Raw genomic sequence first — 14,212 nt, 5'->3', positions numbered from 1 at the left:
CCACCTTCCCCTAAAGAAGGATGAACATCAAAGAAATCTCCTGCAGTATGCCTCTACGTTAACACCTTGTGAATACCCACCACAGCATCCAAAATCCAAAAGGGATAAAAAACAATGCTGTCCTGAAAAACTAGTTCACTAAGAACATACTTTTAGTGGCAGGTCATAGGAATTAGGAAAAACAAATTTACTCTCTTTATCTGATTAGCCTCACTAGAAAAGAAAAGGCTGAAAACAATACACCTCAGCCATACCTACTTCCTGCTCCCACCATTTTACTTTCGGTGATGTCTGCAGCACAGCACTCAAGATAAAGAAAGGCCAGTTTCAGTCTCAAACTGAATGTTCTTTCTTCTGGTGAAACACTTAGTAGTAACTCAGCATTCAGGGGCTTGTCTGCTACAGCATTTCCTTTCATCCAATCAGTGTTTAACCCATTCACCTATGAAAGCAACACAAAGGTTGCTACTTGATCTCATCAGACTACAAATCAGAAACCAGACCTGTCACACACATGGAAAACAATAATCCACCTCTGCTTCATAGGAAAATATCTCACAGAAAAAGTAATCTTAATGAAAATAAAGACTGCTCATAACAGAAAACAGTTCACACTGGAAGATAAATAAAGTTAATTAATAATGATTGAAGTAAAAATTCCTTTTTTTTTGCATGTTTTGGCTGAGATGGATTTAATTTTTTTCACAGTGGCTAGTATGGAGCTGTGTTTTGGATTTGTGCTGTAAACAGTGTTGATAACAAAGGGGCTTTTTCATTATCAGTGCTCACACAGTGTCGACATCTTTTCCTGCTCAACCCACTTGACCAGGAAGGAGGCTGGGGGTGCACAAGAAGTTGGGAGGGACACAGCCAGAACAGCTGAGCCCAACTGACCACAGAGATATTCCATCCCAAATGTCATCATGCTCAACAAACAGAACTGGAGGAAGAAGGTGGTAGGGGAAGGGAGGACATGCAGAATGATGGTGTTTTCTTCCCAACGTTTGTCACGCATGGTGGAGCCCTGCTTTCCTGGGGATGGCTGAGCACTTGCCTGTCCTTCAGAAGTAGTGGATGAATCCCTTGTTTTGCTCTGCTTTTATGTGCAGCTTTGGTTTTCCCTATTAAAATGTGTGTCAGCGCACCAGCTTTCTCCCTTTTACTCTTCTGATTCTCTCTCCCATCCCACCAGGAGGGAGGAAGGGGATGGCTGCATGGGGCTGAGCTGCCAGCTGGGGAAAAACCACCACACTTTTCCAGTTTAAATAAAAGCTTCCAAATTACTGGAAAAATGTAGACATGCACTTGTAAAATTATGAAATACATCAAGATGAAAGCAGCTGTTAGAATATAGTTAAGCATTTAAGGTTACATTTTTTCATAGAATTTTCAGAATCAACTCAGTTTTCTTCTCCAAAAATATGGGTGGAGCAAAAACTTGGGTCATTGATTTTTTAATTTACAAAAGAAAACTAACTTCAGTTCTTTAAATTTTGTAGGTTCCAATACAACTAAAAAAAACCCAAAAACCAAACACAAAGCAAGACAAATACAATAAATAACACTACTTCTTAATACAGGATGGCAATCCATGAGGCTGCCCTATCGAGCTCTGATGAAAAGGGTTTCATCAGGAGTTGTGGGACAATTGTCCTTCTCAATAACAGTCTCTACTGTACCTGAAGCAGACACAATCACTACTGTTTTAGCTGCTGAAAGAGCTTTCTCCTTCTCTGCGATGGCAGCACATACTGCCACAATTTCATCACTTTCAAAGTCATAGTCGGGGATTGGTTCTTGTGCAAGCTCCTTTGCTTTTAGCAGTGCTTGAACTGACTCAGTGTTTGTTGCCTTCTGCTGTTCATGTAGCTTTCTTGCCCAGGAAAGGTCCTCTTTCCATACTTCGGGGTTCATCGGAAAGATGTGTAAGGATACCTGGAAACTTCGGATTGCCTATAAACAGAAGAGGGAAGAAACAAGGATTGGACACTCTCAAGTCTACCTATTTCATCATAAAAATTGACAACAATGAAAAAATTGCATACATCATTCACTCAAAGACAAAATCCATTTTACTCAAAACTGTCTTTACAGATGGAGCAACCCTCCCTCAGCTTACGTTCCATAGCAACATCACTCCCAAACAACCATGTCTGAAAGTATGAAAATGCACGAACAAAACAGATACCTGGCAACAAGGGCACAAATAAAGAGTTCATGTATATGAAAAACAATATTGTAATTAAAAATGTAAAAGCAAAAATAACTTCATGGTTTGATGGTTTTCTATTCCTCTTTTCTCCTGTCATCAGATGTATGGAAAGGCAAAAGCAGATCTGGTTTAAAGAAATACAGAAAAGGAATGACTGGAATTTAAAGTATCACTAATACTGATGGTTTTAAATTAGCATACAGTCCCTTCACATACAGACCTAATACTAAAATATTAGCCCCATGGCAAGCAGTTTCCTTAACAGCTTTGTGCTTGCGAAAACATCTAAATAAATGGGCAAAAGTAGGCAAATAACTCCCAACTTGAAGAGTTCCTCTCACAAAGAACTCCTATAATCTCATAAACCATGTAATATTAGTACACGTAAATGCAGTTGATACTGCTTCTCCTTTCATGCAGCTCAACTGGGAAAAGACTCAGAAATCTTCAGCGCAGAAGTTGTTAAAACATAAAAAAAACCCCTGACAATCTAAATCCAAGAGATGTGCTATTTGACAGTATGAAGAGGTTGCTACAATGCTGGAGAGAAGCTAGACCAAGAATTACAGATGTATTGTACTTTAGTTATTTTAATAGTGAAAAGGTCAAGATTTACCTTACTTACTCAAATTTAGGTGCATGTGCACAGAGACATGTGTGTATTTCACATTTATGACTGTACAGCCAGTTCTGAAAATGGTCATGGTAGTGACCAAACTCTTGTGTGACAATGTAGCGAAACCTTCCTACAGGCTGGGAAAACAGTGATTATACAGATTATTATATGGATTTGGATTATATTTGGGAAGAGTTCTAGCAATTTGCATATTAAGACTTTCAAGACATAAGAACAACCATCAGATTTCCATATTCTACTGTAAGTTGTAAATACTTGAAGCATGAAAATTAATTTGTAAAATCACAAGCTTTCATCTGCACTGACAGAAACTGATAGTTCATACTTCTGATGGCACAGAGCAATACATGAACTCTGTATGACGTGAACTCAGAAAACAAGGGATACAAATCAGATTTAAGAAATTATGATTATGCTACCACCATTACTGCTGTTGTAATAGGCAGCCGTTTCAGTTCCGGGCAAAAAAAAACCCAGTTTGATTATTGGTCAACAGCCAGCTCTGAAGTGTAGGAGCATGCTGAACTTTAAACAGAAGGAGGAGTGCAGTTTAATTCTTGTAAACCAGTGTCATTTTATTCAGCTCTGCTAGCTTTTAATTTTCAGGGATAGATGAACTCCAAGTAAACACTAAATGCTCTTTTTTGTATTTCTGTTGAAAACAAAATGTAAACAAACACCATCTGCTTTTAAGCTTTCCATGAAAGAGGTCCCCTAATTAAAACTTGTCTATATAGTTACATTCATGCATAATAAACAACATTAAAAACAATAATAAAATTTAAGGTAAGCTTTGAAAAAAAGCTGCTTTGATGATTTCATAACAGCATGAAAGATCATCTTAGTAAATCAATTAAAAAAGGTTTTGTGTGTGACATTTTTACAAAGAAATAGTAAAATAATAAATTTTTAAGTGCTGCAAAAGATCAGAGGGATTGACTTGAAAGCAGCAATGTAGTACTGAAAAATACAGACTTGCTATCCATATAAAATTTTACGCTGCCACTACAAGTGCCACTAATTTCTATTAAGACAGAAGAAAAGAAGAGTTGCTACTTCTAAATCTCCCCCTAATGGAGATGTAAATCTCCTTTGCCAAATGCGTGTTTTATTATAGGAAAACATGGTGACAGTAGATTAAACTGGTATTTCTAGTCTCATTTTAAAGGGCAGCTGTGGTTTTGGAGACCCCACATGTAAGGACTACAGGACTTTAAATCAGTGCATAGTCATGTATCTGGTTTTGCTTCTGCAGGAAGGTGCAATGTAAAATGTACTGCAAGACATTTTTGCTTGCAGAATTACAATATTTGAAAAATTTATATTTTTAAAGTATTTTACATTTTATCTCACTAGACAGTATTCTGTAGCAAACAATCTTTCATTTGTCCCATGAGCAGTCTCTTCTGCTGGTTTGCACAGTCTTTCAATGTGAAGAGCAGTTTTGATCGGACTACAGTTTTCACAAGTTTTTATAACACATGGACTTAGCAACTGTCACTACACAGAGACCCCTAAAAAAATATAAGGGAGCATTTTAAGAGGTTATGCATTTGCATCTGCCACCAAAGCACATATTAGGCCTATATGTTACACCTGACAGACACTTTCTGACCTATTTTAAAAGGATATCCACCAGTGAAGATATGCACAAATCTACAATCTTCTTTTGTGTTTAATGATCTTTAATATGGATTCTTTTTGTTCATTTGTTTGTTTGTTTTAACAGCGTTCAACACAGTACTTGGGGGTAATGGTGCATGAAAACCTGGACATGAGCTGGCCACGTGCACTCACAGCCTGGAAAGCCAACAGTGCATCCAGGCTGCATCCAAAGCAGAGTGGGCAGCAAGTCGAGAAGGTGCTTTGGCACCTCTGCTCTACTCTAGTGAGACCCCACCTGGAGCACTGCATCCAGCTCTGGGATATGAGTACTTTTACCTTGCAAATCAGGACACTCCAGGAGACTAGAAAACATTTACCTCTCTTACCGAATTCTATTGCTAAAATTATTACAGGAATTTCAAAACAATTGTAAAACAAACTTTTTGCAACATCCCAGTTTGTCTTATACTGTGCATCTGTTTTAGCTAACATTGGTAACATTTAGAAAAATTAGCTCAAATTCATAATTAGTTAATTAGCTGGATTCCAATAAAACATTTCTTTCTTTGGGAGCACATAACTCCCACCATTATCTAAGATACCTAAAACTATCTCTTTCAAGAAAAATAAAAGGAAAGGGCTGATCTGACTATTCATATTGTCAAGGCTTGATTCCTTGGACAGAATGTTGTGTCACACATAAAGGCTGCTAAGCCACTAACTATTTAGTAAGCATCCAACAAACCACATCCTTCAAAACATCAAACAAAAAGCACGCAAAAACTGCTGCACATATAAACATCTACCCAGTTCATTTTGTAATCCTCAGTACTCCAGATCTGACAGGGACCCAGAACAGGGTCAATCACAGAATCACAGAATGGCTGAGGTTGTCCAGGACCTTCCAAGGCCACCAAGGACAATTCCCTGCTCCAGCAGGGCCACCTGAAACTTGTTGCCCATGACCACCTCCAGATGGCTGATGAATTTCTCCACCATGGAACACTTGACACTTTCATTTGGTCCTCTCTTGTTTGGGATTTTTTAATGCTGCTTTTGTTTGGGCTGTTCTTTTCTTCCTGTTTAACCAAAGTATGGGGCTTACTCTGTTTCACAGGAAGAGCTGTTCTAATGAAGCTATTAATGTGAAATTGTTACTAATTAAGATGTCAGCACCAATACAGTAAATATAAGCTGTAAACCCAAATATTTACAATTAAATTAAATACTGATAGCCTGACTAAATTTTTACAGTTTCTACATTCACATTACAAGTTTACTCAGTTGTGCTCTGCACAATGATTTGTAGAATTTAAGGAATTTCTGCCTTTACAGAAATAAAGTTCTCCTAGCTCACATTTAAGTAGTACTGTTGAATTAACCTATTTAGTAAATTTGAAAAAAAAAAAGAGCCAACAACTTTTAAAAAAGTAAAATAAAAGGGGACTAATTTACCTCATTCTTTCTATCACAAGTTTGATGAAAACTAAATAAAAACAATTCATTATTTGCAAAAAATGAATATATTACACAGTTCATAATTAAGATTTGTTTGAGAGCTCTATTTTAGACCTGGGAAACTTCAAATTAAAATACAGTAAACTGTTTTTTTCCCCAAGAAAAAATGCATCATCCATTGTGAAGTAATAAAAATATTTACAACAGACCATTTGGCCAGATGTGGGTAATGAAGACAGACACTGGTGGGGGAAAAATGAAACAAAGAAACAGAAGAAAGCTGCTTTTGAGAAGAGCACTAATTCCCAAATCTCAAAAATAACCCACTAAAAAGCCCTGACACTTATGCTTTATTAATTTTTCTTTGTAAAAAATGTAATACAGCAAAAAAATCAGAATATATATTTCATATTATGACATTGCAACAACAAAGGGAGCACCCTGCACATCTGCAACGCACAGCTTTTGTCTTAGGTTCAGCCTTAGGAACAGGCTTGCTGTTCAGCCTAGAGAAGGGAAAATTGCAGGGAGACCTCATAGCAACCTCCCAGTATCTGAAGGGCCCTGCAGGAAGCCAGAGAGGGGCTCTTTGTCAGGAACTGTAGTGACGGGACAAGGAGTACTGGGTACACACTGTAAGAGGGGAAAATTAGATTTTAGGAAGAAATTCTTTACTGTGAGGGTGATAAGGCACTGGAACAGCTTATCCAGAGGAATTGTGGACGCCCCATCCCTGGCAATGTCCAAGGTCAGGGTAGAGAGGGCACTGAACAACCTGGTCTAGAGAGTGATGTCCCTGCCAACAGCAGGAGGGTTGGAACTAGATGACCTTTAAGGTTCCCTCCAACCCAAAGCATTCCATGATTCTATAATTCTAGGTTATCCCCATTGTTTGAGTTTGTTTTGGTTTGTTTGTGTTAATATTGCTCATTACTATATTTTAAAGATTAGTTTTTTGGTTTTGAAATATAATCAGTATCTTTTCTTATCTGAGAGCTCATGATGAGTTATTCTTCTAATGGACTTTTGTGAATGTGTCTGAATTTAAAAGGTCACTTGCGGTGTATCCACACTATCTAGCAGAAATCTGTTATACTCTGTGTTACAGCACTTACGGACAGAAGGTAATAATGACACAGGGAGAAAGTCTCCCTTTGCATTACATCACGTACCCAAGATACCACCATGGCATACAGCTGCACCTAGAAAAAAGATGCACTTCATCACCCCTGGCTTTTTGCTGTGCTACTAAGTGAAAAGCAACCACCATCTGAGGTCAAGGAGCCAGAGGAAAGCAGGAATGGGCACACGTGATTTGCTGCATGTGAGGCAGGAGAGCAGGAGACAAGGAAAACAAGATACTAGAACTTCATCAGCAGGCATGTACAGAAGTGAGCCTGAGTATCAACTGGGACTTCACATTACCTAATGTTTGAACTATGGTGACCTGTAGCAGTACAGAACCTAGAATACGCATTTATGTCAACACAATTATTCTACTGTGTAAAGCCACCAAGTAAATACCGTATATGACACAAAAGTTTTCAAGCTAGGCAGGTCTTTCACAAGATCAGCAACAAAACCACACAGGAAGCATTTGTGAAAAGCAATAAAGTAGAGGGAATTATCAGAGATAAGTAACAACAATCTTTTTTCTCGTCTACATTCAGGTTACCATCAGGATATACATGATATTTCTGTTCTTTCCTTCTCATACACAATTAATTTTGTTTTCCTACCAGTGCTATCTCTCCTAATCCAAGCTGGGCACGTCCCAAAGTCTGCCAGGCATCCCAGGAACGTGGGTTTCTCTGGACAGCCATTTCTGCTGCATGCACTGCTGGGAACATTTCATGTAAAGACATCAGGACCTATAACAGAAATAGAAAGATAAGAGGAAGAAGAAGAAGCCAAAATTTAAAACAAGTTTGTATTTCCTGGGATTGCCCAGGCAACAACCACTGTTTCAACTACTGTTTCAACCAGTTCACCTTATCTATCTTTTTTTAGTTTGAAAGTTAGTTGTCTGATCTCAGACAGTCACTCAGACTCACTTCAATCCCCATGCAGACAAACAGGCATGCTGGAGGATGATTCACCTGAAATATTTAAGCAACTCCATTAGAAGTAGATTAACTGCTTCTGATGGTGTCTCCCCTTGTCTACAAGCCCTACATTCTGTAAAAGGATAACAGAATACACCGAAGGACAAACACACGAAGAATTAAACACAAAAAATGTGCAACTATTACTGAAAAACTCCTGGGTTGTATTTTTTTCTTTTTAATAGAAGACTGGAACCTACCAAAGACGGTTACAGTGCACATGATATAATTACAGAAACAATCCCCTATAATTCAGCATGGAAACAGACCTTAACAATGACTGCTGTATTTAGAAAGTAAGCATTCTGCAACAGCAAAGCCTAACTTCAACATGAAGTCTACTTAAAGAAGAAAAAAAGTGGTTCCTGAAAGTCAAAATCTGTTACTCAGCAGTTACCATTCTATTTTTCTTCTTGCACTCAATCTCTACAACTAAGCCTATAAATCATAGTTAGCAACACTTAACACAGCTCAAAGCTTCCCATATGTTTCCAAGACCACCATGAGCTTGGCACATTACCTGAAAACCTGCATCACACTCTGAGGTCATGATTTCAGACACCCACATGCTATGGTGGTAGACACCACTGCAAGAAACAAATGACAACTGCATTCCTGCAGTATGAGGAGAATGTCAACCACAAGAGTAAGACTCATGTGTGAGCAACCACTTTCATCCCATCTGACCCACAAGTATGATGAATAATTTTAGGACATATTAGGACTACTGCTGAAGTGCAAAAAGCATTTATTTAATCTTTAATCTAATTATTTATTATCTCTTTATTTAATCTATTATTTATTTAATCTTTACTTAATCTATTAATTTATTTAATCTTACTGTTAGGTATATTAAATAGATAAATATGAGTGCAGAGGAGGATTCAAGCGTGATGATCTTCAGTATTTACTGTAATTAACGCAAAGTACTTGCACAGCACAGGGGTGAGTACATTAAAAAAAAAAAAAAAGTGCTTGGGGGGAACAGAGGAAGGAAAGACTTACAGACAAGTAACCTTGTACTGAAGAAACCAAGGCACATCACAGGAATAGCTTCTGATAAACCCTACATACTTCTGCTGTTATGACTAAATTTTTCTGAGGACTAATCCTATGGCTTCTCTTTGATTCCATTTAATGGACTGTACCTTAAAATTTAGAAGTACCTAAAAAATCTTTGGAAAAAACCCCACAGTCATATGTAATTTTCCCCTTTTTCCCCTCAACACTTCTCAATGACTGTGCTTTGTATCAAAGCCTGTAATGAATGTTATGCATTTTTCCAAATCTTTCCGTGCAATTACAGGTTTGAGTGCAGTTTTGCTTTTCTGCAGCAGATCTGTGAGTTGAATCAAACTCTTACTAATGGACAAGAGTACATCCTACCAGTATTTAGTAATTCTACACCTATCGGCTACTTTTTACATTAGTGTCTTAATGTGTTTATTCTCATAAGAGAAAACAGAGAGTACACACTCATCAGAATATTTTTATGCATCCCAAGTATTCAGTACTTCCTACCAGTGCTTTCTACTGCAAAGTCCAAAATTCCAAAACATCTACGTAAACATTTAGGCACTCTTTTGTAGTTTTTAATGAATTTTAATGTTTTGTTTACTGAACTATGACCTCACTAATAAAAGGCAATTATTCCGCTTTCATCTCTTTATGACTGTTGTGTGTACTAACGTAGACAGCTGCTTTAAAAATGCTCTTCCAGGTCATGGTAGTAATTACTGTGCTCCTAGTAACTTTGGCATCAGTTTCTAGAAGTCCATTCAAAGAAATACATATTTGAATGCATATGCATTTTGTCCAGCATAGGCAGTTTTTCCAGTTATTAACAGAATGACTCAGCCATTCTTGTCAGTCATTGCAAAAGAATAAATTTATTAATGCACACTGTTTTCCGACACTCATCTCAAGACTATAACTGTACATATATATAAGTGTATATATAAAACTGACTAGAGGGAAATGTCTTATGAAGGTGTTCAGTAAGTTGATTTTCAGGACTTTATTCCAACATTTACCATTGTCACATGCATTAAAACAAACAACATCCATGTCATACAGTGACTTAGTTTAACAAATATAGCTTTAAAAAAGCCATACATGAGAGATTAGAAGAATTAGAAGAACTCAGTGGCAAAAAGCCAGTTATATGTAGCAACTATCATCAGGAGACTGACCAAATATTAATGATCCAGGCAACAGAGTGACCCATCCTGTTCTACCCACAATATTTTGGAAGTGTTATGAATCTGAGTAAATTCTGGTTTTAAATGACCTCACTGGATTGAGCCTGAATCACTATATATAGATACATTCCAATTCCAGTGAAACTGACCTAATTTCTTTTTCCATTCAGAAACTCATTTCAAAATACAGAGGAATAAAATTCATCCTACCCATAAGCAGCTTAGATTTATCCATGCTGTTAAGTGATTACCATTACACCACACAGAAATGCTTTTTTGCAATTGCGATTTCTGGAGTTTCCATCAATGTTCTGATGGTAAACTCGTCTCACTACACATCCCATTTTAAGGAAAAAAAAAATTAAAATTAATTAGCAATTATTAGCTGATGTTTTATAACCTAAACTTGGGACTGTAAATCTGGTCTTGTCTTAGAAATCTTATAATTTCTCAAGTGGGAAGCGGGTTCACTCAGTTCAAGATTAAAAAAACCTCTAGAAAAGGGGAAATGGAATGATTTGAATATAAGTGTGATGGGTTTCATCTATAAAAACAAAGAGGAGACATAATCTGAAATCCTGGTCCTGTTCCATGAATGCAACTTCAGAATGCAGCACTGCACAAAACCAGATCCTCGTATCACTGATGACAAAACATCTAAAAAGCTTATTAAATGGAACTAAACCTCAGTGTTTACATTTGAATTTGTTTGTTTCTATAAACAGTTATAAACAATTGTATTGTGTACTTTAAAAATTCTGTCCTAGTTGCATAGTGTATTCAGAGATCTGAGGTGGAAGTATCACTAGATAAGCAACACTAACCAGGTTAATTCTCAGGAGTGGTACAGAATATCAGAATGTCTCATTCCCAAGAGAGTTTATTATAAACATCATAATGTATCAAGTCCTTTGACACATCTCTTCACACAGTAAAGAGTCCCACATGGTCCAGTCCCCAAATGTTCAAATGCAGATTCAAAGAATTTGTTGAAGTCTGTTCCTCCATCTTTGTAATTCAAAGCGGTAACAAAGCAATTCAGTCAATGTCGAAGAAATTCAGCCCACAATTAGTTTCACACACTAATACAGGCAGTCTTTATACTTACAATACTACTTATCTAACATTACGATCAACACTAGGCTGTTGTTGTTGGGTCTTTTTTAAAGATTTTTGTTTTTCAACAAAAATGTAAAAATGAACTTGTATAAACATTTACTTGCCACTCCTTGCAATGCAGGAGCAGGCTCAGGCTAGTAATGGAATATCAATTACATATACTGACAGATCTTGCATGCAAAGATCTGTCTAACCTCTCCACACATCATAAAAATCTTTTTTTTTAAATGGGTCAAAGACCAGCTGAGAGAAATGGAAAAAAAAATCTCATCAAATTCTATGGGTTTTTGAAGCAGTTGAGCAATTCCGCAACTCCCATGTGATTTTCTGGAAACACAGTTATTGCAAGTGTCTTTGACAACTAAGAACTTTAAACGCTATTTCCGCTCTTCAGAAATCCTAAAAGACATTTGTCCTACATCTGTTAAAATACAGAGCTTTAAGAACTTACCATAAACATTTACAGATTCCTACTGTGTTGTTAGTGTATTTATCTGAACTGGATATTAAACAACACAGTTTAAACAACACTGGGAAGCTGCTACATAACCCAACATAGGATTATCTTAATAAATATAATAGAATATGACAGATATTCAAACTAGTGACAAACACTCCATCCTCCAATGTTAAATTCTCAAAAGAAATTACTTCACAAATAGACTTTTCCTCACTGAAAGAAAATTAGTATAGACCATAAAGAATCTTTGCATACTGCACAAAGTCATTCTTACATCAATCTCCTCCCCTAGTATGTGACCCACATACCAACACAGGCAGATTTTTATAAACCAAGAGCTAATCAAGCCCATGCTGAAGCTTTACAGTTCTTCCAAAACATTTTCATTGAGCTACAGACCAACAGCTGCAGTATCTGCACTAGTATGGTGCATTGGAATAACACAGTCAGCTCTAAGACAGTATTAGTTAAATATTAACCACAATATTTTTTGAATGAATTACATATTTTGGCAAAAAATGGATTTTTACAGCTCACTTTAGTGCCTTTAGAAGCAGAAGGGTATCAAATTACACACTATACTAAACAGCTTCCAGTAAGCATAAGTCATACTGCAAAAAACATCTGTAATAATTATTTGCATGTACAAAAGAGAGGTTGTCAATTGAAACATTAGATGTTTGGACATTTGGTTAAAAAGATTCACTGAAGAGTTTTATAAATGTATATTCTGTACATAAGCTTTTCTCCTGTTCTCATTCACAGTGTAACAAAAGTGTTACATATATAAGAAAGCGAAACCAAAAAGAAAGAGTGAACTGCCTAGTCCTGCTCTCCTCTTCAGGAAACCAAGCAAAGGCATGGTAGATGCTGAGGCCTGGGTACCTTCATTCTTTCTGCTTTTGTTACTCTCCAGTGGTTTCATTAGACAGGGAAAGATATTTTACAAGATGAATCAAAGTCACACAGCTGGTTTCTCAGCTGTAGTTCTTGCACACAACTACTAAACAATGGTGCCCAATATCTGCAAACAAACACATTATTTTCTTTCTTAATTTCTCAACTGATAAAGAATTGTCATGCTTTACCTGTGATTTCATCTCATAAAGTGTAGCATCCTCTGGGGTTAACTGAAGTGCTTCATCCCACTTGAGAATAGCCTCTCGGTACCTGCAGTTAAAACAACATTACAGTGCCACTATATTTAAAAATATCAGATATTTCTATTTATATCCTGACATTGTACTAAAAAAGTGCTATGGCATATGATTAGTAATAATTATTTTTCTAATTATTTCCCCATAAGATACACTGAACTGTTTTCACGAACTAGCCATTTGCTTTGACCACGTGCTAAGTAATACAATACAACTGGCCTCAAGTGAATTTACAAATCAATACAGGAAACCTGAGGCAAAGCTTAATGACTTAAAACTAGAAATCTTAAACTGAGTCCAATTCCCCTCACTGTCAAAATGAAATATATTCTGAACCCAACATGACTTGATACAGTCACAATTTAAAAGTTCTTTTTTGTACTGTAAGATACTGTAAGAATCTAAAGACACCTAAGTAACCACAGAATATAAACACAAAAAGGAAGTTGAAAGTTAACAGCTATACTGAAATCACTCAACTTTGGGAAAGCATACACTAGCTTCATACGTTGACTATCCTAAAAAACAGAACAAAACAGAAGAGGTGACCAAAACCAATAAGAACTAGCTATTTGTCTTGAACAATGAAGAAAACTTGGTCAAATGCATACTATGGTTTTGGACCATATGACAAATTGTAACAGAATAGTGAGATGCAGTTACAGAGGTACAATCTTTCAGCCCTAAAGGTGGCATCAGATCAACACTAACGAGTCTGTGGGATACCATGTGTTGTCTGAATCTGTTTAAAAATCCACATTCATTATGGAACTGTGCAGGAACTCCTGTATTTATATTAATTACATGTCAAAGGTCTGAAAATAGTTACTCTTGGTAGATATACATGCTGCAATTTTAATATAGTATAGATAAAACCGAAACTACAGTAATTTTCACATGCACATCATATGGAAACAGTTCTTATCTTCCCCTACTCCCCCTTCTTCCTTCCCTTTCCTTTCCCCATTTTTCAATCCTCTGGGTTTTATCAGACTTCCAGGTTTTCCAGAGGAGTCACGTGAAGACTTTCTAAGGTTCTGAACCAATTGGAAACACAAAAATAAGACTGGAACAGCAGTGCAGCTGAAGTCAAACTCTCCTTATGATTCAGGTTTTATTAGTTTGCAAATTACACTGGTAAGTATGATATTTGAGTCCTAAGCAAAGGATGTTCCAATAAAGTTTCCCATTTCCTCAAAGTTCAGCCACCAGCTGTGCATTTTGTCATCTTGGTTCGTTCCCCATGGGCAGGTGTGTT

The 14,212-nt window shown here is 36.8% G+C and overlaps 1 protein-coding gene across 1 annotated transcript; it reads right to left on the bottom strand.

The window, feature by feature from the left end:
• Window positions 1–1,506: 1,506 nt before the first annotated feature.
• On the bottom strand, window positions 1,507–12,984 carry TTC33 (tetratricopeptide repeat domain 33; the record flags this gene model as incomplete). The annotated part of the gene is made up of 3 exons (XM_027878684.1): window positions 1,507–1,953; window positions 7,652–7,783; window positions 12,886–12,984. Coding segments are annotated over 3 exons (582 nt in total), but the record flags the coding sequence as incomplete, so codon positions are not given.
• Between the last annotated feature and the right edge of the window lie 1,228 nt (window positions 12,985–14,212).

This window comes from Empidonax traillii, unplaced genomic scaffold, assembly GCF_003031625.1.
Source record: "Empidonax traillii isolate 1590-97213 ecotype Southwest subspecies unplaced genomic scaffold, ASM303162v1 scaffold44:size1908036, whole genome shotgun sequence".
NCBI classification, from domain to species: Eukaryota; Metazoa; Chordata; class Aves; order Passeriformes; family Tyrannidae; genus Empidonax; species Empidonax traillii.
Note: the sequence above shows the minus strand (reverse complement) of the source record. Positions and strands in the feature narration are given on the sequence as shown.